Below are 23,450 nucleotides of genomic sequence, written 5' to 3'. Positions count from 1 at the left end.
AGATGAAGAGTATACTCTTAAAATAATTAAAATGAATACAGCAAAGGAAGGCTGTACACATCATACAGATAAGACAGTTCGTTACACTCAGTTGAAGTAAACACCTTCATATCACATTAAAGGACAACAGGATGAGTCCAGATCTTGGATGATAAATATACATGTAGAATATGAATTTCTACTTGAATAAGAGGCATGAAATATACATTTTCAAGAACATGATGCCTACATGTTTATTAAATTCTAACCATACACAGCTTATACTCTTAGGCTATCATTTAATTACTCCATAAATGTCAAAATAGCAACTACAAGGCCAGTATTACAACACCCTTCCTGATTCTTTATATTCAAGTGTAGGTAAATGAGATTGCAACAAGGCTGTTGGATTTGGCTCAGTCCAGCTAAAAAGCAGCATTAGTCTTTCTTGTGATTCTTTTTCCCCCAGACAGAAAACCTGACAGCTCTAACCCCTCCCACAACTGAGGTAATTTGTACGCATATTTTCAGTATTATGTGGATTACAGATGCAGCTGTTATACTGGATCTATCTACCAACAGTTTGTCATCCATGGAGGACAGGTACGCCACAACACGAAACCACCCATACACTACACAGCTTTTTCAAAGCTTTGGGTTCAGAATGGCTGTAAATCACCAACAAACCTGCAGGAGAAGCAGCTGTGCTGGTCTCTCTGGTATGGATGTTACAAACTCCAGATGTTTTACTCTTCCACTGAAGCATAATGTTGGGCGGAGCAGATGCACTACTGCAGCATAATCCCCTGTCTCATACAGTCGCTGGATCTCTTCCAAAGACTGGCATCTCTCCAGAGATTTTAAGTTTTTATCGATCTGCAAATATCACACATGGCACAATCCAATCTTCATTTTGTCTTCACACACAAAGGCAGTGCCCTTTCACCTCACACTTCAGCTATAAAGCTGTGTTAACTCTACAAATATGTCGAGGAATGCAAATCAGGTAGAAAACACCTACTACATAACTCTTCAGCTGTTCCACATGCTTTTCTTTACCATATAGTATGTGACTAATGTGTAACAATACACTTTTTTGCCTCAGATCCCTGAATAAGACACTTAAAAGCAAAAATACGTCCATCAGATAGACTTTAAAGTGAAGATTGCACAACCTGCATTGGAGTTGACTCTCCTAAACAGCTAAAGAAAGAATGGAAAATTAATATCCTTTCATTCAAATGTGTATGAAAATTACTATGTGGAAAACACCAGCTGCTGAAAAAAGAAACTCATTTAACCAACAGTGGAAGTTATATTCATAGAACAGAAAACAAAACAGTGGTTTAATAATCTACCACTGCACATGCAGTGCCTCTAATAGAAAAACCTTTTTATTCTGCATAAAAACAATCATAAGTTGTACAAAACCAAGAGATCTGAAAGGCATCTTCTTGAAGAAGAGATGATGGCCATAACATCATCATTAAACTCTGAACCTGTTCCTTTACTCTTGGAAAATTTCTAGGACAAAATTTCTAGGTAAGCTTTCATCACAAAAGAGCCGATTCATAGATTGGGCTTAGAGACTGGGAGGGGTGGAACAGGGAGAATACTCCTGCAAATGAATTCTTACCTCTTCTAAAGAAACCACAGAATCCACATGCAGATTAGGTAACCGTATTATGATGTTGCTGTCATCACCAGCTTTACGCCGCATTGTAGTGGCACTCTGCAGCATTTCAGTGCAAATGTCATAGTTTTCAAGTGCCTGTTCCATGTCTCCCTACAGAAGTACAGTGGGGGAGGGAAAATAGTAAAAAAAATAGAGTTATGTCTGCAAAATGTCTTTCCAAAGCACATACGAAATGTTTGGATTCAGTGTAGGCATTGCCAATGTGATTATTACACATAAAAACAAATCCAAAATAGCAAACCAAAGCAAGCAAATAAAGTATATTTTATCAGTGACTTTTGTAATAGGTAAAACTAATCAGAGAAATAGAATTCAACTTGAATTGGAAGGATTAATTTGGATTAAACTCCAACTCTTTTAAGAACACAAAAAAGTAATTAGTAGAAATAATTCTTCCAGTCATACTGATCAAAACACTGAGTCAAGAAACATCCTTGTATTCCACTAAGAGGATGCTTTTAACTGTCTTAAACTGATTTAACCCTCACACTTAAAATAAACTGAGAATAATATGACTTCTAATTGCTGAGAAAAGTTTCGTTATAACAAGAGTAGAACCAACCTGAAGCGCTAGAAAGCGAGCTTTCAGCCAATACACCCGAGTGACAAACTCCATCCAGCCCTCTTCAAATAAATCACGCTGTGAGGATGCAAACGATAACTGCAGCAGGTCTCCCAAGAAATGAATTCCAGGCAAGTCAGAACCAAACTTTCCGCTCACAGAGACAGCAGGGCAATTTCGTGGAGAAACTGTAAATCAATTATATTTTATCATAAAGTTACCAGCATCCCATGAGAAGAGTCCCACATACCAGTTATTTAAAACCTACTGATCTACTCGAAGACAAATGACACACCAGTAATAAGCACTTTTCAGATGTGTATACAGAGAATATAGAAGAGACAGCTCCAAAGAATCCAGTGAATTCCTGGAATAGTTTCTTAATTTACCTACAGTATTTTTAGAATAGAGAAAGAAGCACCTGACTCTCACCTGTAGAGTTCTTCCCTTTTGCCAGCAGCCACTGATCTAATTGCAGTTCCATGCAGGAAAGGCTCATCAACATCATATCCTGCAGAAAAAGTGTGAAGTTGGGAAAAAAGAGAGAGAGAAAAATTAAAAATAGTCATCGTTCCCATGACACTGAATATGCATTCTAGTCGTACCAGTTTATTAATGCTTGATGGATAAAGTTCAGCAGTACACTAGAAAGCACCATGGGTATCTGTCAGGCAGTTTTGTGTAGTGAAGAATATACTTTATATTCATAGAAAGAAGGGTTACAAATCCATCTGTAAAAGCCATGAACTTATGACAATTTTTAAAGGTCCAAAAGTGCACAGTATCAGAGTAGCATTCCAGAGTCTCAAAACCTCTGAATTCATCACATTTAGTATAATTTACAGATCAAGTTTAATAAACTCAGGAATTAAAGGGGAAAGACAAGCATGAGGACAGTGATTTCAATGGCATAATAATGAAGTATTGACTCTTTAAATTTTACATAACACGAAGTTATAAGACATATTTCAATTTGTTAAAAAAAAGGATGTATATACAAAAATACACAGATATACAATAGCACTAGATGTATAAAATTTGGACATCCAATACACAACAGCACTGTATTTTTGTGTGTTTTTTTTTTTTTAAATCTAAAAATCAATGGAGCACAGAGTTCTGAATTTGTTTTTTCATCTGCAACTAAGTAGAAACAATACTGATATTAAAAATAAATAAATTAATTAATTACCTTGATATGCTGATTACTTGAGTCCCTCAGTAAAGGATTGGGAAGACTTGTACTGTGCTTTCTCCAGCTAGTATAGATAGTAAGGACAACCTCAGACAAGCCAGGAGGCCACTTCACCAGGAACTTCTGGCTGATAACCTTCAGATATCTCATCATTAGCTCCAAGATACCACCATTGTTCAGGTTATCCAGCAGGAATTCATGAACATCTTGCTTTTCTAGAAAGCAAATAAAAGCAAAGCTGTGCATAACTAAGATCAAGATAAGCTGTGACCTGAAATAAGTTAGTTTTGACAGTGTTTTATGCACTTACAAAAGGGCCACAGTATCATCTTGTGCTGCAGAGGCAGAATTAAGTTACTGTGCTCTGATATGTTTAAATGGGCAACTCCATGCAACACAGTGCTTGCACACAGTAATTAACCAGTCCCCAAGACTTCAAAATCACATTACTAATTGAGATTAAAGTATAATTATGTGATATTAAAACATACCCTTTTGTATCCTTCTTCCATATATAAGACAGGGAATACAGAAAAGCATGCAAGACAGAAGAACCAAAAGGAAAAGAGAAGTTGTAATGAGATCTTTACCAGATTCCATGAATGTCGTAGAATCAAATGACATTCTATGAGGTCCAACATGTTGGAAATTCTCTTCTTTAATTTCTGACTGCACCTCATAGTTATTGAAAGGGTCCTCCTCCTCCTCTGGATCTATTTTCCTTAATCTGTGTTGAAAGGGGAATAAAAACACTATACCAACAAAATCCTCATTCTTTCCTTCACTGTTAAGTCAAACCTAAGCATTGCACATTGTACATACTTTATCAATGAAAGCACAGTAACTGAAGCGCACTCAGAGATAAAGTACTGACAAATTTTGTCGAAACCAAGACTGCCCTGTTTGTTGATCTTGCACAATTTGACACCTGCATTTTCTTCTAATCGTCTCGCCTTACAAGAAGCTTCATCATTTTTGAATTAGTTTTCAATAGGTTTTCATTAAAAACAATTTTATAACATGTATAAGATTGAAGGAGATGCATCCTTCAAAAACAAATCGGGTCTAGCAGGTTTAAGGTCCTGTACCTGGAAGGAAGGAATTTCACCAACAGCTCTTGAAAATCAACCTTCTCTTCTTTCTTACACTTTGTGTTCCGGACTCTGGCAGATCTCCTTTTTGCTGTTTCACCGCTATCTTCTGTAATTCTTCTTCGCTTCACCCCTTTCTTGGATTTATCTCCTGCAGATAGATCACCTAAAAACAGAATTGAAAAAAAAGAAAAAAGTTACTGACCTGTTAAATTATCAAACAAGAGGGAAGCCCTTTTAGGAAAATAATAAATATTAATAAAGATAAATAAAAAGATTATTTGTGGCTGAAACTATCTTACTCTAATGAAATACTGAAGATTTATCATTTTCTTTTTGAACATATCAAAACCTTAAAAACACAACTGAATATAAACTGGCTGTGGTATCTTGCATAAAAAAGCTGGTCTGAAGTAAGTAGACTTGCTGAAAACTATGCAGTTGGAAAAACATATTTAATCTTAAGCTGAGGTACCTTGCTCACCTACAGTAGCTCCTGGTTCCAATGAATTCTGGCTGTGGCTTGGAAAATTGAGTGTCACAGGAGTATAAGCTAACATAGGTTCTGGCATCGTCACCACTGCAGTAGTGCTGACAGGAGTTGGCTGAATAACACTGACAGGAGTGGAGGTAGGAGAAAGAACCAAATGCTGAACAGGTTCTCGGTATTCTGAGAGATCAATTCTCTTTCCCAGACTGGGCCGAGGAGGATCACATGTTGTGAGGTGGTGATACATGGCGAGTAAAGCTTCTCCTAAACATTTCCATCTGCACACAGAAACACAACACTATAAAAATCAACCCTTTGTGCCTTAATAGAGATGTACTTAACAACTTGAAAGTATCTTGCTATGAATAAAGATCTGCATTACGTTTTAAAATTTCCATTATATCAACAGTAAAAACATATAAAAATCTAAAGTTATTTTGAAGTTCACACACTAGTCTAAAATGAAAAATCCAATGATACAGCTGGAATGGCTACCAAATCATTCTCAAGATTCTTTATCATCAGTCTGAAATGTTAAATCAAAGACTGAAAATTGATACATTTACAATAAAATCATAAACAGACCAAACAACCTGCAGACTCAAAATGTAAAAATACTGGTCACCTTTTTGGTGCTTTTTTTTTACAAATATGTTTTGACAAAAACCAAGCTTATACAAAATAGCTGCCAGCATAATTAGCTTCAGATAAACCTGTTACAAACTAAATATGACATACGTGAGAAAGGGAATTGGCTGGATCAGCTTGAGGTCCGGTTCTTTCTCTTGCACCAGCAAAGCCTGTCTTTTCTTACGTAGCTCCAATGCTTCATCTATGATTCTTCCTGTTTCAGCTGCACTCACATTTACATTATGGATAGACATGTCACTAGAAAGTATTAAGAAACACAAATGAGGGTTTGTTTGCTTTTTTAAAGTCTTGAGAGATTTGTATTTTTCTGTAGGGTATCACAAAGCATTAAAACGAGCATTCAAATAACCCACTGTTTTGCAAACTTTACAGCATGCATATAGAAGTGTTTCACCATCAGAAACCATTGCTCAGTTAAAAATTGAAGGATAAATGGAGAGCGTCCTTCTGTTTTACAAATGGTGAGAAATGAAAGGAAAACAGAAGGTGCTGCTTTCTTTCTTGAAGAGTGATTAAAAAAAAATAATAAATGAAGTGTATGATTAAAAGAGTTGACACTCCAAATGCAGTGCAGGCTATAAGATAACATTCACCATTTGAGGAACATCCTTAAGGATTCTTTCTGGAGGAGAGGCTGCTCCTCAAAGATCTTCTCCTTCAGAACCAACCCCTTGCTGTACAGACAATCCTTCTCCAAGGCTTTGCAGATAAAGTACAAACATGCTGACAGAGAAATAAAAACGGAAAGGTCAAACTCTTCTTTCACCATTCACTATTTTCATATTATTAACTGTCTTAATTTCATATTCCTTTGCTGCAACGGGCAATGAATTCCAGCAGGCTTTTGCTCATATGGGCAATTACATAAATAAAATTAGGATCATTACAGTAGGGCAAACCTATGGGACTCAGGAAACTCAACATTTCTGCTATCTTGCAACTTTTCTGCTAAACACCATTTGAATCAGTTAATTCACTGGACATCACTCAAAGGTAAAACACTTAAACATTTTAAGATCAAAAGCAGAGATCCAACATCAAACTGATTTACAATTCTTGATAAACACCGCACAGGGCATTTATTTTCTGGGTAATTAGAGCAGATACAAATCATCATAAATTCATCATGAAGTAAAGATCTCCATCACACCCTAACCTACTATCATTTCATGATTTTTAATATGAAATTACACATGTATTGATTTTTTTCTTTACAGGTCTACTAATGTACTTACTTGGGTAATCGCTGAGTGTGTACAAGATAGTGATAAGGTTATCTAAACAAGGCCAGTGATCAGGGTTACACCTGAGACCTTCTTCAAAAGCATGACGAGCCAGCGGTAGGCGGATGAGTTTTATTGCCACACGACCGATTTTATACCACAGGTTGACATCAGTAGAGTCCAGCATTACAGCCTAGAAAGCATAACAGACAGTGTTATTCACATTTTAGACACGCATACCTGCTTGTTTACAGAGACCTTGACTGCTTTAATTTTTAACTGAGACATGACTGGCTTAGGGACTGAATGGTGGCTGTAAAATATCAGAAAGTACACAGCACTGAGTCACACATACAAATGATGTTTGCTGAAAAGAGTACATCTGTATTTTGGCAAATTGATGGAAACATTGAGGCTACACTATCCTATTTCAGCTGTGCTGTACCTCCAAATAAAACTCCATGGCTGTCTCTAGGTCATCCCGTTGTGCTGCCAGTTGTGCCAGGTTTTTATAGGTGGAATATTTTAACATCAGGCCTGGATGTTTTAGTCCTTCTTTCTCATCACCAGAAAGAACTGCCTAGAAATAGTAATATAAACACAACATGAGAATGAGGAATTAGACGAGTTAGAAAAAGCAGCAAACAACTTGCCAACTGATTACAGCAAAATTCTGAATTAGCCAGTAAGACACAAAGCAATACAAATGTAATAAAAGCAGCTTCTGGAGCTTTATTCCCTAAGGAGCACTGACCTCTCGCAGAAGACGAATCTCGAGCAGCTCATGATAAGCTTTGGCAGACTCTTCAAAGCGGTCATGCTTCTGAAGGTCCAAAGCTTTGTGGTACAAAGCAAAAGCTTCTGCTTCCTGTAGTTTAAAGATTGAAAAGATAAGAATGTAACGCAGCTTTCTTCAAAACAAAAAAAAACAACAGGTGACCAATCTATAATCTGTAACAAAAGAGGACAAAATTCCCATCAATCAGATTTATTAAGAAAATTCTGGATCTACTTACTTGTGCTTCCTTTGTCTGTGTCTTATGACTTTTGAAGGTACCTTCGTAGTCATCCTCAATTGTGGAGCTTGCATTCAGTGCAGCGATTCGAATCTAGAAGTTGAGACATTACAGGAAACGTTATGTTTATACCTTTATCTTGCAAACTGGATGTTTTTTTGTGCGTTTTGGTTTGTAACTTCATTTGGTAAACGTGGATTGCATATTCCCATCTTATAAAGTTTCTACTTAATCATAGAAATGCTGCAGACAATTTAGGCATCATTAATTGCTAATAAAAATATGGCATAACAATTTCTCCCCCCCAAGTCAGCCAACACAACAGTGCGGACTTCAAGCATCTTGCAAGCAATAGTTTCTCTAGAATGGGCATGTGCAACAGCTTCCTCAAAATGGTAAGTCTACCAATAGCTGCTCCACTGTCACTTCAAAGCCAACATTCTGATGGTGCCAATTTATTCTCAGTCCTAGGAAGAGGAGAAATCTTCAATTCTATTCTAAAAACCATCTCAAACACTGTAAATCCTTACCATGTTCATAAATATTCAATGTCCTTCTCCAGGGTTAAGAGGGAGGGATAAAAGCAAACAAGTCTGGAAAGCAAACAGGATTAGAACGTTTATTCTGACCACAAGGAAAGCATTCATAAAAAAAATATAAATAAATTATACTTTAATCAAATACCAATAAATTGTCTTACATCTTCATTAGTGCCAAGCAACAAACTGGCCTACCACAGAGGAATGATATTAGAGTGAATATTTACTACTAGCTGAATTAGACCAAGAACTTTACAGCAATTCAGCATTTTTAAGTCACTCATTGAACATCATTACAAATAAATAAATAAAAATCAGACTGCTTTCAAGACAGGGAGTCCTTGTTTATTCTGCATATGGAGACAACACATACACAGCAATATCATGATACTTCTTTCCTAAAGTATTGAACACCAGAGGTACTGGCAGAAAGTGCAGATAATTATGACATCTAAATAAACAAAGCTATACGACCCCAACCCAATTAGATATTGAAAATGAGCATTTTTATCAAGTTCAACTTACAAATACACCTATCTCCATAAACAGGCTCAAGGCTTTTCAAGAATCCACATGGTCTCCTTCAAGGCTGTACAGGAAATCAATAGGAGAGAGACTGTTAGCAGCAGGTCACTTCCTTGGCTGCAATGCCAAAGAGACTGCAAGCATAGGAAAAGCAAGGGAAAATTTAGTTCTGTTCTTTACTCAAGCATGAATCATGGAACAGATATGGATAGATGGATATAAGTTCATGTTGTAACACCTCAGAATTAAGTTTATATTTGTACAGAATACCGGCAGAAAACAGCAACATCAGTTCAGTCTAATTATTACAGGCGAGTACATCATCAAAAAGTAAAAACACCCATTAATGCCTCTTGACTAAAATCCTATCTCCCTTTTCCAACAGTAGGATAAAACATAGGTACCAACGTGAGCTGGGAGCAGTGAATTGTAACATCTATTGTGTGATTCTACTTCAACACCAGAAACAAAGGGTGTGGCTTGAGCTTCCCCAGCCTTTTATTTTTGCCCTCCTTGCTGCTATACACGCTGGACGGGATCCCACAGCGGCCTGACAGCGGGACTGAGAGGAGGGTGGGAGAGGCCGCGCCAGGTTCATCCCGCCCTCACAGCGGGGCTGGGCAGGGCCACACGGCGGCCCCTCTAAAGGGCTGCGGAGGACACAACACTCACCTGGCCGATACAGCACAGCACGGTATGATACAGCACAGCACGATACAGCACAAGGCACACGGGAAGACCGGCTCCCTCAGGCCACAAGCGGTTCCCCGGAGACGCGGCCTCACCGGCGGTCTCCACAACAACCTCCCTCAGGGCCCCGTTCCCGTCAGTAAGGCAGCTGCTCGTTGGCTGGGCTGATTTCCCTCACACAACCAATGGGACGGATGGGCGGCGCTATGGCTGAGCTGAGGGGATGGCTGAGGGCGGGAAGGGGGTGCTGTGTTGTGAGGTGATAGCTGAAGTCACAGCCAGAGCCAGCGCAGGGGATTGGAAATAAACCCAAAATACAGCCTGGCTGTTGGTATTGCAGGCAGATCCTGGCACTATAAAGAATAATTATCCTAGTCTTGAACGCATGAGCTTCATGGGAGAAAATGGTTGCTCGGAGTGAAGAACCTTCCACATAGGCTGCTGTACCACAGCACTGCACCCACATAGTGACTTCCAAAGAGACTGTGGTTTTGCAATTGACAGCCGTGCCCTTCGGTTTGCTTGGGGTTTCACCAGCCCTTGTGTAAATACACACAGAGGTGGTGCTCACTTCAAAGCTGGGCAGTGCTTACACAGGCTTCATGTTACCTTTGAGTGTGTAAATACACTGACACGGTGCCCTCAAAGAAACCAGCAGGGAGCAGACCCATCCAATGCAAGCAGAACCATCTGCATGTAGAATTCAGGCAAAAAAGGGACTTTTTATCATCACTTGGGGGGTATGTTAAGGGTATGCGTCTGTTTGATGCATCTGTTTGACTCCAACTACCAAATATAAGCAGCAAAAATGTGAGAAAAGCTTTACTGCTTCAGTTATGCTCTGTGCGCTCTAGGGTGGGTTTAAGGAAACCCTGTTAAAAGCCAATAAATGGACTCTCATCAAAAGAGGTTTTGATACATTTTATTAATCAGACAGTGAGGCTCCCCCTGGGGGGGGGGATTCTGCTAACACGGATGCTTAACACTTAACACTTAAGCTGCATAAGGAATAACCAAATTCAAGTGATAATTAGAAGGGATATTTTCAACTAGCTTGAGAGCTCAAGACATCAACAAATCTAATCAAAATTACGAAGGAATGGAGACTCTTCAGCCTTGCGTTTCATGGATCCCTCGCTCTTAAGGGCATACAATTAGGTCCTCTGTGCTTCTGTGCCTGACACCTGGCAGTCCAAAAGTGAAAGGGAAGCCAGCGCATGTTCTTGTTATCAGTGAAAGGCTGAGATAACACTTACTGTGCTTTAGTTTTAATGAAACACCGTGTACGTTCCAGTTACAAAGTGATGGAGCATACTGGTCCTACCAAAAGACTTCGGAGTGAAGTGCAACAGCAACAAGTTTTAAGGCTCTGAGCACAACAGCACACAGGCAGCGTTCTGCCTAAGTCACTTGTGGACAACTACAGCAGCCCCCCTACATAGGGTAGGGAGCTGAAAAACCAGCCACGTTTGATGGAATACTTCCAGTTCTTCTCAATCAGAACAGGAGCCACATAGAAACAGAAAGGAGGATCTTTCTGCACTACAAAGCATCAGGTAATCTGGATCTCCAGATCACTAATGGCTGAGGCACCTGCAGAGCTTCTGTGCTACAAGGAAGGCTTGAGACAAGGACTTTGAATTACTCTGATGACAACGGTACAGCTGAATGCCCCACTCTTTATATGCACAGCATCCAAAAGCAGAAGAGAATCACACAGGTGAAGGTGCAGAACTATTAGAACTGATCTAAGAGGAAACAAGGTCGATGAAGCAGGGTTGTCTTCATCACTGCTTTGTTCCAAACGGCTGCTCGAAGGGTCACAGGAAAGTCATCACTGTTCTGTTCTTGCCAATCTGCCAGGGCTCCAGCGGGAAAAAGCGAATGGCAATCCTTGATGGGAATAAGAACAAAAACACTTCACGCCGGCGGCCCATAGCTCCGGCCTATAGCTCCGGCCTATAGCTCAGGCCCATAGCTCCGGCCCATAGCTCCGGCCCATAGCTCAGGCCTATAGCTCAGGCCCATAGCTCCGGCCCATAGCCCCGGCCCATAGCTCCGGCCCATAGCTCCGGCCACGCGGCGCCCACACCGCCCCCCATTGGCCGTCGGCAGCCGAACCGGGCCGCACTCACCGCTCGGGGCCGAGGCCCAGCTCCGCCGTCAGGAAGTCGAAGAAGCGGGCGCTGTGCTGCTTGTTCTGCTCCGCCGAGCCCACCACGCCGATGGACGAGACGAGCAGCTGTGCGCAGGGCTCGGCCGAGCCCGCCAGCACCATGGGCATCCCGCTGCGCACCGTCACGTTCACCCGCTGCCGGCACACGCGCGGTCACATCACGGTGTCACGGTATCACGGTGTCCCCCCCGCCGCCCCCGACCCCGCACTCACCTCGGCCGGTTTGCCCAGGATGGTGGCGGTGGTTTCGCACAGTTTTAAGGGCAGTCCCTTTGGCAGCCGCTCAGCCGGCAGGCTGGTCTCCAGCTCCACGAACGGCATGGCCGCCTCCTGCCCGCCGCACTCACCCGCTGCCCGGCGCCTCCTCCCGCTCCGCCCGGCCCCTCGGGTTCATCGCGAGCCGCGGGCGGGGACCGGACCTTTGTGTTCCACCCCCAAGCTGCATGCGGGGCTTTGGGGGCAGGTCACCGCAAGGAATTAAAAGGCAAGCAGGGACTTACTGTTTTGTCCCATAGGAATGATTCGGGTGCCAAAGCAGGCAGGAGTGCCGCCAGGCAGTGGCTCGCATCTTCGGTCTCCTCTATGGATTAGATTTCTTGGAAGCTGAGCTACTATAAGGGGAGCACTACCTGTGCCGATTTACACCGAAAGGCATTAGGAACCAGCTAGATGAATAAGCCACCTTGCTTGAGGTAAAGCACTGTTGTGAAGACTGGCCCTGTATAACATGATTTTCTTGTTTTCCACAGTTAACGACAGACTTAATGAAAACGGATGGAGCTGCTGGCTTTGCTGGGGGAATTGTTTGGCCTTTGCTGTTGCCAGGGAGGACAATACTGGCAGGAGGAGCAGCGCATGTCGGCTGGCCAGCAGTCAGGCTGCAGATTGCTGGGAGAGTGATTGTGAAGTGAGACAGATCTGGCACGGGACGGGCGTTTGCTGTGCAGTGTAGAAGCACTGCCTATGTGGTGTTTTTCTGCATGGTATTTACTATTCTATAACAACTGTGTTTTCTGCAAGAAGTGGGGAAACCTTATTGCTACACGGCAGCGATATAGCAGGGAAGATTTTAGAACTAGCCCACTGAGAAACCCAGGAGACTGTACTGAGCTCTCTCCATCAGTGAATTATGAGTTTGTTTCTGAAACAAAGGCACTGAGGGGATTCAACCATCCTGCAAACCCTGGCCACAAGTCCACTGCCTTCCTGCAGAGAACCACTGATCCAGCATAAGGTGCCCTTAAGGATCCATTTTTCTATTTCTCATTCCTTTTTAATGTATTAAAAATCTCTTCCATTAAATTCCGAGGCCAAAATAAAACCCCAGCACCTAAAAATACATGACAAGAGACCAACATGTCAGAATGCCTTCCAAGAGAAAAGGAGCAAAAAGTATCAAAAGTCAGCAATTACAGCAGGATGATGGTCTGTCACAAACATTTTAATGATTAGTTTTGTCCTTTGGTCCTGGGGGTTGACCACAAATGACAAACTGTCCATGGCCTCTGGGCACAACCCAGAATCCCGGTGTTTTTATTACACTAAAAGCATGTTTTATTGTTTCTGTCCAGGAGCTGGCAACTCAAACACTTGCAGGAGGATGAGCTGAGATGACAACACAACATCAAGCAGTCTCCATTTTGATAAGCCTTTGGAAAATCATCCTGGTATTTTTTTCCTATTTGTAGGCATCTGTGTTTGTCATCAGCAAACACAAATCCACACTCAAAAATCCACTCTCAAAGTTCTCAAATGCTCAACCACTTCCCGTTTAAGATTTATCTCAAGTGCAGACAATATTCTCAAATAAAACATCAGCAAAAAAACCTTTGGGGGATAAGAGAAGAAAGGGAAGATGGGAATAAACCTGTGCCTATTTCTAATGCTTTCAGTCCATAAAAAGAAAGAGCCTTTAGTCAGGTCTCTTATCCTTACCAAGAACATAAAAAATGGAATTTTCTGTTACTGAAAGCTCAAGTATATAATGAGATTTTCTTTCCAGATGGGGAATCTAAAGAGCTTCCCAGGCTCTGGACTAAATCCATACATCTAGCAGTAAAACTTGAGGAAAAAAAGCCCCACCAAAACATGTCAAGTTGTATAGTACTTAACAGCAGAAACGTGAATAGCCGAGACATGTTAGTGCTGCAAAGAAAGAAGCTACTCTCAGTTACTGAGAGACATAACTCCCAAATTATTTACTAGGCAAGGACTTCAGGGTAAGGTTCAAAGGCAACAGCTAATGTGAATGGAAGTATGCAGACATACATATTCCAACAGTGTTTGCATTCTTTGCTGTTTTCAAATGGAAGGAAAAAAAAAAAACCAAACACCTAGAAATGCTTTTTTTGCTTCGTTATTATTATTCTGAGCTGCAGTACAAAACGATTTCCCACTTGAGCTACAACTAATCAGAAACAACACAACCAAGAAAGAGAGTCTTGTAGCTCCAAAACAACTCTCTGTCCTTTTATTGTGATGTGTATGTTGCTCAATGTCACAAAATCTCCCTTATTACTTCAGCTTGCACAGGGTGACTTGGTGAACTTCCATCCAAAACAATCTCTGAAGAGCGTGTCTAGATTTATTCCTCCTCTCCATTTTCTAGGAGGAATGTGGGTTGCTATTGCACTATTACCACAGGAAAAAAACACAACTGGATTGCAGTCATATTCTCTTCAAAGAAGTCACTGTGAATGCATATGTTCAGTGTATTCCATATATGATACCAACAGAGGATTTGAGTAGGCAATTACTTGTAGGCTGTGGCCACCCTCAGCTGTTTGAAGTTGCTCAGTCTTTACTACACAGAACTGCCCCAACATACACGTACTGACAGACCACGTGCCTAAGAAACCCAACTTTGAATAATGGAAAGCAGTGGTTCAAGAATTACAATGTTTTACAGTCGTAGATGAATGTGAAGAAACTTCTAACAGGATCTTAAAGGCAAACAGAACTATGGAATGTAGATGGTGGCCAAGCAATATGCTCCAGCAATGAGAAAACTGAATTAAAAAAAAATAAAGTAAAAAGTCTTCTTTTTACTTTAGTGACGACCTGTAGCTTTGTTCCATACTCACACAAAGCTGCATGCTGGGAAGGTGAGGATCAGGTACACTTTGCAGTGCTTGTCACTTAGGAAGGAGCTACGAATGTTACAAACATGAAAACAACAATCCTCATCCCAGACAGGTCTCTGATGTTCCAGTTTGCAGGCTGGCTCCAATTATTCAGGAAACGCTACTGATGTTTCCAACATTTCAGAGCGACACTAAAATACAACCCAGATGCATGCGTTAAGTGACCCATAGGGCCTCTCCCTTTCATACAAATCGAACGTTGCAGGTCTTGAAACTTCCCCAGCTCCCACCCCCAAAGATGAAGGGAAGACTTAGTGAAGTTGGGGAGGACGCCTTGCAAGACTGTGTAAGAAATACAGTGGGTTTTTTTTTTCCAGTTAGGTGTAGAGATGGAGATCATAGAATTAAAAAAAAAAAAAAAAGAAAAAGCAGGAAAAATAGTAACATAAGTTAATTCATTTCAACATCTTCATCAACACAGGTGTCAGGTGCTCTTTCAGCTGAGGATCGATCTGAATGTTGCTCAGTTCTTTGATATTCAGGATCATCTCATGGGCTTGGAAGAAAAGCTCCTTCCCCACAGCTTCCTCCACCCGCCTGCGCCACTCCATCAGCCTGGGCCTGTCTTCAAAGATGTCACAACCGACTCCAACAGGCTGCAGGAAGCCAGAGAGAGCAACAAACAGTGAGGCCAAGATGTCAAAAACGTAACTACAAGTACAGGTAGGAGAAAGGGAGGGGAGGAGCTCGTAAAGTTTTATACATTATCTCTAGAGGTCAAAAGTAAAATCAGGATAAAATAGGAAGATGTTCTGTTAGGGGACAAAAACAAAGGAGACCTGCTGCAGCCAGTTTCTTCTTTAAAAAAAAGAAAAAGGATTTTCTGAACCCACTGCTGCCTTTTATTCATTGTCTTAGTTGTGCTGAGATATGCCCTTACTCCTAACCAAGTGTTACCATATGCTGCATCCCTCCCTGCCCAGCAGCATGTTTTCACTTCATTACCATAGTCCAGCACTCACTTGCATCAGCTCCACAATGGCCACGAGATCTGCCAAGGAAATCTCGCTCCCGATGATAAAAGCCTTGTCCTGCAGAAACCTCTCCTCAAATTGCTTCAGGGAAGTGGACAGCCCCTCCATAACCTCCTGCAGCTTCTCTGATGGCAGTGGCTGCCCTGTGAAGAGGGGAATCAGCACCTGAGGAGATAATGGGCGTACATCATGGTCAACTGTCTTTTCACAGATCTACTGGTAGTCATTAAGTTGTACCTCATTACATACACATGACTGCCAGTGGTGGACACCTGCAGTCCCATCAGGTGATGGCATCAGGTCATAGTGGTGGCTGTGGTAGGGAGTGTAGCTAGCAGAGAAGCTGCCATGAGGGCAGAGCGGGTGCCATTTTTACATCACTATTTCAGAGGTGTTCCAAGAATCATTCCTTATACCGTTAGAAATGTTTCCAGCCAGAGCAATCATAAATACAGTCTTTGTCTCCAAAGATTTGCTGGCGCAGGGGGTAGTAGCCTTTCAGTGAGATTTGTGACCATCCACAGAGGTGTATAAACCATCAGAGCCACCAGTATTTCACAACTATACCACCTCTATCTATGATAGCTAAAGAAATAGTTTATTTTCAAGCAAAAAAAAAGAAAAAAAGATTGATTTCCACAAGGGTACTAGATAGACTTTCTACTTACTGCTCATATATTCAACAAATTCATGCTGTGATTGCCTAATTCAAGCCACTTTTCTTTTGCCAAGTACATTTAGAGTCTATTTCATCAGAAAATTCACGGCCAGTTCTCTTCCTAAATGTTTCCAATTAAGAATGATGGGATCTCCAGGTAAAGCCATTATGAAATGGTACCTCCTTTTCTGTATCTCAGGGCAGTTCATCTTCTCACAAAACCAGCGACTGTACCTTCTATTACACAGTGGCTTTATCAATTTCCACATTTTCAATTATTCTGACGACCTTTCTGTGTCTGAGTTATCTAATGAGCAGCAATGAGATGGATTTCTTTCTCTTGGAGCACTGCAATAACAGCCTGCAGAGACTTGAAGAAACTGGTGTTTGTAGGAAATCTGACTCATATTTGTGCTGCTCCTCTGGACTATCTTGCCAAATAATCAAATGTTAATACATCAAAATTCTAAATGAGTCCTGATATGTTTTGTTAGGCATAAACATGGGTGGACTTTACACAGGAGGAGCGAAGTTCTTATCTTCTTACTGGCAACCCTTATTTAATCTAAAATCCCCTGGTACAATCATGCCTGCAGGGCTCTACTTACACCTGGGTTTCTCTAAGGGTATCTGCATTAGCTTTCTGATGAGTTGGCTGGAATCAGTTGTCCAGCAGAATCACCTGATACTAAATGATTTTCTGCTTCAGAGTGAGTCCATTAATTTGACCACACTGAATAAAGAAATACTGCCGTTCTCCCTGTATCTCTAGTCTACTTATCCCTAAGCTCATTTCACAGGAGTGTGTAAGCATTCTGGAAGCACAAATCTCCTTCTGGATTTCCACCCTGATGGGACTACAGAGACCTGATGTGTGAAGAACACAAGCCTTTCAGTTTCCAGCAACAAAGCACACACTTGCCAAAGGAACCAAACATCTACGTACATGCTCTGCACAGCTATGAAGGGAGGGGGAGCCCTTGGAGGCAATACCCCATCTGTCATATATTTGTTCACAAATCCAGGCAACAGAAGTCTGTGGGGCTTTGAGACCTTCTGTATCAAAACGACTTTAAGAAAACAAAAAAGCAAACAAAAACAAAAACAAAAACACATAAGAAAACAAAAAACACCACAAAATGGCCAAAGCTGCTTTTGCCAAATCCTGATGTTGAGCAAAAAGAAATCTGACAGCTCCTCTCAGCTAGGGATGGCCTAGATTTGTTACTTCATTGTGACAAACTCTTTCTGATCAGTATTCACCCAGGAAAGCATCATTTTACTCTCATCTTAATACCCAGCCTCCTTACCTTGATCCACATGGTCTTAGGAGCATTAGCCCGGATATTAGTGTGATGCCATGAGAGGTATTCATCTACCTGGGCCCGTTTTTTGATGTCTGATGGGTACCAGTGGTCAGGAGTGTTGTACTTTCGACTCAGATACAGCAGAATGGCAGTGCTGCTCAGACATCAACAAGACAAAAGAAGAAGTCAGGGAACGCTGCAGAATGCTTTTACCTCAGACCACAATTACAGAAGTCCCTATCAAACATCTTTCTAAAGACTTCAAGTTGTTTATCTCCAAGTGTGGCTCATGTCCATCTGAAATAATATGGTAACTGCTTATCATAAATGTGCATATTGATATCTAACTTTTCAAGACCGAAGGAACTGAAATATCATAGTAGATCACTAATCTTTCCTATTCAGAAATGCTCATTGCCAGTTCTGAGTCATGTGGAGGGAATGACACCTCCTAAACACTGTTCATATCACTGCTATCCAAGGAGCTCTGAGGACTGAGTTCTTACCATTCTGCTAGGGTGAAGTCTCCATCCTTCAGTGCTGGTACCTTCTTCAAGAGGCTGATTTTGCCAGCCTCTTCATTATTTGATGGCCCTAAGAACATGAATGGACAAGTCAGAGGCTAGAAGATTATCTGCCAATGAATTGTAAACACCTGTAACAAACTGGGAAATCTGTGCACTCTGCTGCTTCTTTTCCTACATCATATTTTAAAATTGAAAATGAAGAGTCAATGTAAAAGCCATCTGTAGCCTGCAGTCTGCTCAGGCATGTCACACAGCAAGGAGCAGTTCATTTCTACACAGGAATTCACAGTTAGTATTGGTACTGAAAACACTAACTTGACTTGAAAACTTGTCCTATGGTTTCAGAAAGGAGCGGGGGGAAAGACTTAGGCTGAAGATAAGCACAAAGTGTGGTCTGGAATGGCTGAGTTTCCATGCAGAGCAACCCACTGAGGGCAAACAGATGCCACTCCTTCCCCTTTTTCCAACATATAACACCAAAACAAAGTCATTTTCCTCCAGTTTGCTAACATGGCTGACACTACACTCCAATGGATGAAGTCATGATGGCAAGCAATTTTAAAGCTTTGTGCCCACAGAGATCACTGCAGTGGCTAATTAATCAAAGACAACCTGGGTGGCGTATAAGACACATGGAGCAGAGTCTTCCCCTTGTTTGTCTCCAAAGAGCAGAGGAAATCAATCATTTCCAAAGAAAGCAAATGCTGTCAGCAGAGCTGATCCCTCAGCAGACATGCAGCAAAGGGCAATTCCAGATTTCTTGCTGGGATGGGAAAAACATGAATATCAGCAATATAACAGTGAGCTTGCAAAGTTACTCATTCTGCCACCGTGGCCATTCACCAGGTTCAGAGAAGCTCTGACACCTCTACTCTGCATTAATCCCAGCTACAAGCCACCAAGCAAATCTCCCCTGACAAGAAAACACAAGAGGAAGAAGCCATCCCATAAAAGAGTTCGAACTCCACAGTCACTTGGAGTGTGAAGGCATTCACAGCTGACTATCTAATCAAGTTTGTTTCTCACTGAAGGCTCTGAACTTGCGAACCAGCAGTTAAATGCCAGAGGATTGCATAAAACACCAGGAACTGGTACAAAAGCAAAGATTGAAGGGCTTTGTTTAATTTGTTTGTCTAAAATGCTTTCTATAAGGAGACATGCCAGGGTGCAAATGCTGTTCAAGTCAAACCAGAATGACCAGCAGGAGTTTTCATACAAAAATCCCTTCTATCCAAAAAGGGAAAAAGAAAAAAAAGAAGAGCTGTTAACTAACAAGGTTCTACATCCCCGAGAGCCATTTGCTGTCATACAGAAGGTGGTGGCGGTGGCTGCTTTAATGCACAGTGAGAAACAGTCTCCAAGCAATAAAAGAAGTCTTTGGACTACTAAGTTTATTTACAGCTGGCTGTGGGAGAAAGCAAGATTCCTGCACTGCAAATTACAGAACACAGCAAAGCCTCTGACTACTGTCCCAGCATTGACTTCATGTGAAATAAACCAAAGAGAGCAAACATTACTGCCCTATTCTCACTGCTAGCTGACTAGCCCCTTGCTTGATTCAAGAAGGGCTTTTAAATTCCAATACAAGTTGCTTCCCTGGAGAACAAGGCTCACATCCATCTGCTGTCTGAAGGGATTCAAAGCCACTCCTCCTGCGGACAATGTCTCTAGCTGCCTGCAGTGACAATGCCCTCAAGTTTAGCTGGGTGAGAGGTTCCATGTGCAGAGCAGAAGCAGGCAGCAGTGTACAAAAGGTCAGAATAAAGGGTTTCTTTAGAATTAGAGCCTGACCATGAGAAGTAACAAACCCATTAATTGAGAAACTTGAACATTCAAAAACACTCCTAGAAAATCAAGCCAGTTGGCAAAGCACAACAAAGGGACCTTTTGTCTATGATTTATAACACAAAAAAATCTTCATGGAAAGTTGTGTTGCTCAGGAAGGTGCCTGTGCATGTAGGGGGGCTCCAATGGCTGGAGGTCACCACACCCAGCTTGGGCAAGGTGTGTAGAGCTCAGGTGGCCCTTGGGAAAAAAAAACAGCATAAAATTGCAAGTCGGTAGCTTTGAGAAATAATGAGCAGCCAGTTCTCAGACCCAGCTGACAGTTACAAACTACTGTTTGTTTATTATCCAGGGTAGCGAGCAATTGAGAAACAGTGATATGAGAAGTAAGCAGTGGGTCAGGGCAGCCTGAATCAGATTTCAGCCTGTTTTCATACTGTATCAGTCCTAACAGCACTACAGCAGGTTTGACAGTATGTCAGCATTTGCTACAGACACTGCACATGCAGCACACAGATAGCATCAGATTTGCTTTGCTTCATACAGACAAAAAAGATCTGAGCAGGAACTTGGCAACTGACTTGCAAACTGATAAAAGCTTTGCTATGAACACTAACTCCAAGTTGCTCCAATGGGGCTGGTTTATTGCATTAACAAAGAGATCAGTGTTTGTGTTTGTAGAGTTTAATACTGTGCCTTTCCCAACAAGCAAAGCTCAACTCTTTATGTGGCCCATCTTTATGGATCCTGTGACATTCCCCTGACTTACAGCTGTTTAACATCAGTTGCATCTGGTGTAATTAGTAATAGTAATCAGTATACTCATAAGGGTATATATGCCTATATATAGATAGATATGTGTATATTTATGTGTGTGTATATATATATACACTGTGTGTATTGTTCAGCTTTGAGGAGTAACTTAAATTAGAGGAAAGACAGGCTGCACGCAGGAAGAATACCTCATATAGGGAAGATCTATTGGCAATGACAAGAGAAGAAGACATAATTCTACAAAAGAAATGGGAAAAAACATAATTCAATTGCCAGTCTCATCCCTGCCTAATAATCTCTTCAGCCAAGGATTTCCAAGTCCTATGCTTCGCCTTAGGCAACAAAAATAACAAATGATTTACTTGGAAAATTCAATATGCAAACGTTCAATAGTCTTCTTATACAGCTGGACAAGTCTGAACAGCTGAATGTTTCTAAGTACACCATCCCTGGAGCAGTCGCTGTCACTGTGACTAATTTGCTAGAAATGGCTGGAGGAACATTCCTTGGGGATCCACAAAAATAGCCACAGCGTGGCTATGGGAGAGCGCCGGGAGCTGCATGGCCCAGCCATTGTGCTTAGGAGGGCCTGCAGGGTGCATGTTTAAAGCCACACAGCACCTGGTGAGCTCGTCCTTCCCTCTATGCAAGCCAAGCAGAGCTCGCATGCTGGCAGGAGGTTCAGCTGTGTTGTGTGGCTCCCAGGCAGGATGGGACGCTGTACTGGGAGGGTACAACCATAGAAAAGTCTCCTCTGAGCTCGGCTTCCCTGCACAGCCCTGTGAGCAGGTCATCTCCCACCTCCACCAACTCCTGCATGTTGCCAGCTTCCAGATGGCTGCATCAAAGGATGCATGGTCAGTGGGTCAAGAGCGGTGATCCTGTCCATCTGCTCTGTTCTGAGACCTCACCTGCATTCAGATGATCCACAAAAATCATACATGGAACACCTCCCTGTGAGGACAGGCTGACAGAACCAGGGCTGTACAGCCTGGAGAGGAGAAGGCTCTAGGGAGAAAGGAAAGCAGCCTTCCAGTATCTAAAGGGGGTGTAAGAAATAAGGGACAGACCCTTTAGCAAGGTCTGTGTGATGGGACAAGGGGAAACTGCTTCAAACTGAAAAAAAGGGAGATTTAGGTTGGATATAAGGAAGAAGTTGTTTACAATGTGGGCAGTGATGCACTGCACAGGGAGCCCAGAGAGGTGGAGGTGCCCCATCCCTGCAGGCACCCACAGTCAGGGGATGGGGCTGTGAGCACTGATGGAGCTGTGGGTGTCCCTGACACTGCAGGCAGTGGGAACAGATGGCTTTGGGGGTCCCTTCCAACTCCAACCATTCTCCAGCGTGCTTCCTCCTGTAGTTGCTGAGTGTCCCTAAGCATTGATGCTGCCTCACTCCCCTTACAGGGAGAGCACCCTCACACCTCCATCCATCTGGAACAGACCACGGGGTCGGCTCGATTCCATCACGGTGCAATGGATCTCCCGGATAGAGCAGTGAGAGGATGCAGTGCAGCGCTGCCGACCCCCTCCATCCCGCAGGGCCCAAGGAACGCACCTACAGCCACGCACAGCCCGGCGGACATCCGAGTCCAGCCGCGGGGCTCCCAGGGGTCGCGTTACCGCCGGGCACGGCCCGTTCCCACCGCCCGGCAGCAATACGGGCAGGCCGGGGGTTGCCCCTCACCCCGGCCCGTTACTCACCTGTACGGGGTCGCTCCTCGCCGCTCGCCGCCGCCGGCTTCTTTCCCAGCACCGAGTCTGCCAAGAGCCGAGAGAGGAGCGCTGAGCGCGGGGCTCCGAACAGCGGCCGCACCGCCCGCACGGCCCGGCCTCCTCACCTTTAAACAGCTCCACGTGCTTGAACTCGAACGGGATGTTGTTGGTCCGGGCGAAGATGTAGATGGAGCGGCAGGGCTGCGACAGCAGGTCCAGGTACAGCTCCAGCCCCATCCTGCTGCTGCTGCTGCTGCTGCGGCCGGGACGCTCAGCACACGGAGCCGCCCCGTCGGGCAGGCGGGGTTCGAGCCGGGCCGGCCGTGCCCTCCCCCGGGCGGGGACGCAGCGGGCAGCCCTGAGGAGCCGAGCCCTGCGGGGCCTCCCCATAGAGCCGGCCCAGCGCTGCAGGAGGTGGTGCTACATCAGCACGGGGGGCGTGAGGCCGGGAAAGGAAACGCTGCTGGCGCCGCGTGTAGGGCCGCTTTAGGAAAGGAGCATGGAGGGGAGTGACGGCCAGGAGCAGCGCACAGCGCCGGCTGTCACATTGCTGCCCTGCCAACATGGTTCTGGCACTGCAGCTGGCTGCTCGGTGCCAGCGCTATGTGCAGCACGGGCACCACGCACAGCAGTGACCCTGCTCTCCCCTTATTTCTTACATAGGATTCATGTCAGGCTGAACTCGAGCCCTGCGGAGCCCAGCAGCGTTTCACAGCTGTGTGACTCGGGAACA

The 23,450-nt window shown here is 43.1% G+C and overlaps 3 protein-coding genes and 1 long non-coding RNA gene across 12 annotated transcripts in view; 1 reads left to right on the top strand and 3 right to left on the bottom strand.

Moving 5' to 3' along the window:
- Positions 1-9,798, bottom strand: part of CABIN1 (calcineurin binding protein 1) — an 87,602-nt gene extending 77,804 nt beyond the window's left edge. For 5 of the 7 annotated variants that reach the window (XM_015878088.3, XM_015878092.3, XM_015878090.3 and 2 more), the window contains exons 1-17: positions 9,640-9,798; positions 8,968-9,031; positions 8,434-8,496; positions 7,904-7,996; positions 7,642-7,755; positions 7,333-7,467; positions 6,900-7,080; positions 6,258-6,387; positions 5,752-5,901; positions 4,999-5,291; positions 4,521-4,689; positions 4,023-4,159; positions 3,430-3,647; positions 2,670-2,748; positions 2,238-2,425; positions 1,616-1,765; positions 667-855 (exon numbers count right to left, since the gene is read on the bottom strand). In XM_015878088.3, the coding sequence (XP_015733574.2) occupies positions 667-855; positions 1,616-1,765; positions 2,238-2,425; positions 2,670-2,748; positions 3,430-3,647; positions 4,023-4,159; positions 4,521-4,689; positions 4,999-5,291; positions 5,752-5,901; positions 6,258-6,387; positions 6,900-7,080; positions 7,333-7,467; positions 7,642-7,755; positions 7,904-7,996; positions 8,434-8,442 (2,235 nt within the window). In that variant the 5' untranslated portion in view covers positions 8,443-8,496; positions 8,968-9,031; positions 9,640-9,798. The remainder of the gene's footprint in view (positions 1-666; positions 856-1,615; positions 1,766-2,237; positions 2,426-2,669; positions 2,749-3,429; positions 3,648-4,022; positions 4,160-4,520; positions 4,690-4,998; positions 5,292-5,751; positions 5,902-6,257; positions 6,388-6,899; positions 7,081-7,332; positions 7,468-7,641; positions 7,756-7,903; positions 7,997-8,433; positions 8,497-8,967; positions 9,032-9,639) is intronic. The other 2 variants (XM_015878089.3, XM_015878091.3) reach the window with 1 other exon arrangement.
- Positions 9,799-10,563: 765 nt separating this feature from the next.
- Positions 10,564-12,192, bottom strand: DDT (D-dopachrome tautomerase). 3 transcript variants are annotated; one of them, XR_014949159.1, is made up of 4 exons: positions 12,047-12,192; positions 11,721-11,968; positions 11,643-11,668; positions 11,452-11,603 (listed from the first exon to the last, which is right to left on the bottom strand). XR_014949159.1 is itself a non-coding variant. In XM_015878096.3 (3 exons), the coding sequence occupies exons 1-3, from the start codon at positions 12,152-12,154 to the stop codon at positions 11,478-11,480; spliced, it is 357 nt and encodes a 118-aa protein (XP_015733582.1). In that variant the 5' UTR covers positions 12,155-12,192; the 3' UTR covers positions 10,564-11,477. The 3 variants fall into 3 exon arrangements, 1 of the variants encoding a protein (XP_015733582.1); XR_014949158.1 differs by having other exon boundaries at positions 10,564-11,668; XM_015878096.3 differs by lacking the exon at positions 11,643-11,668 and having other exon boundaries at positions 10,564-11,550; positions 11,793-11,968.
- On the top strand, positions 11,834-14,590 carry LOC116654116 (uncharacterized). The gene is made up of 2 exons (XR_004309040.2): positions 11,834-11,996; positions 12,583-14,590. It is a non-coding gene; the product is annotated as an uncharacterized LOC116654116 (long non-coding RNA).
- On the bottom strand, positions 14,174-22,997 carry LOC107321318 (glutathione S-transferase theta-1). The gene is made up of 6 exons (XM_015878095.3): positions 22,843-22,997; positions 22,706-22,762; positions 18,422-18,509; positions 17,919-18,069; positions 15,939-16,115; positions 14,174-15,572 (listed from the first exon to the last, which is right to left on the bottom strand). Exons 1-6 carry the CDS (start codon positions 22,952-22,954, stop codon positions 15,372-15,374), a joined length of 786 nt encoding a protein of 261 aa, XP_015733581.2. The 5' UTR covers positions 22,955-22,997; the 3' UTR covers positions 14,174-15,371.
- Between the last annotated feature and the right edge of the window lie 453 nt (positions 22,998-23,450).

The sequence above is a fragment of the Coturnix japonica genome, chromosome 9 (assembly GCF_054131305.1).
Source record: "Coturnix japonica strain WE chromosome 9, WE-NBRP24, whole genome shotgun sequence".
Lineage (NCBI taxonomy): Eukaryota > Metazoa > Chordata > Aves > Galliformes > Phasianidae > Coturnix > Coturnix japonica.
The sequence above is the reverse complement of the archived record's forward strand: the minus strand, read 5'-3'. Positions and strand labels throughout refer to the sequence as shown.

Coding starts and splice junctions, on each gene's coding strand:
- DDT (XM_015878096.3), bottom strand. CDS start 12,154: ATGCCGTTCGTGGAGCTGGAGACCAGCCTGCCGGCTGAGCGGCTGCCA. Junction 11,969..12,046: donor TCCTGGGCAAACCGGCCGAG/GTGAGTGCGGGG, acceptor GTGTGCCGGCAG/CGGGTGAACGTGACGGTGCG. Junction 11,551..11,792: donor CTGGGCCTCGGCCCCGAGCG/GTGAGTGCGGCC, acceptor ATTCCCATCAAG/GATTGCCATTCGCTTTTTCC.
- LOC107321318 (XM_015878095.3), bottom strand. CDS start 22,954: ATGGGGCTGGAGCTGTACCTGGACCTGCTGTCGCAGCCCTGCCGCTCC. Junction 18,510..22,705: donor CGAGGAGCGACCCCGTACAG/GTGAGTAACGGG, acceptor TCATGTTCTTAG/GGCCATCAAATAATGAAGAG. Junction 15,573..15,938: donor CCATTGTGGAGCTGATGCAA/GTGAGTGCTGGA, acceptor GGCTTCCTGCAG/CCTGTTGGAGTCGGTTGTGA.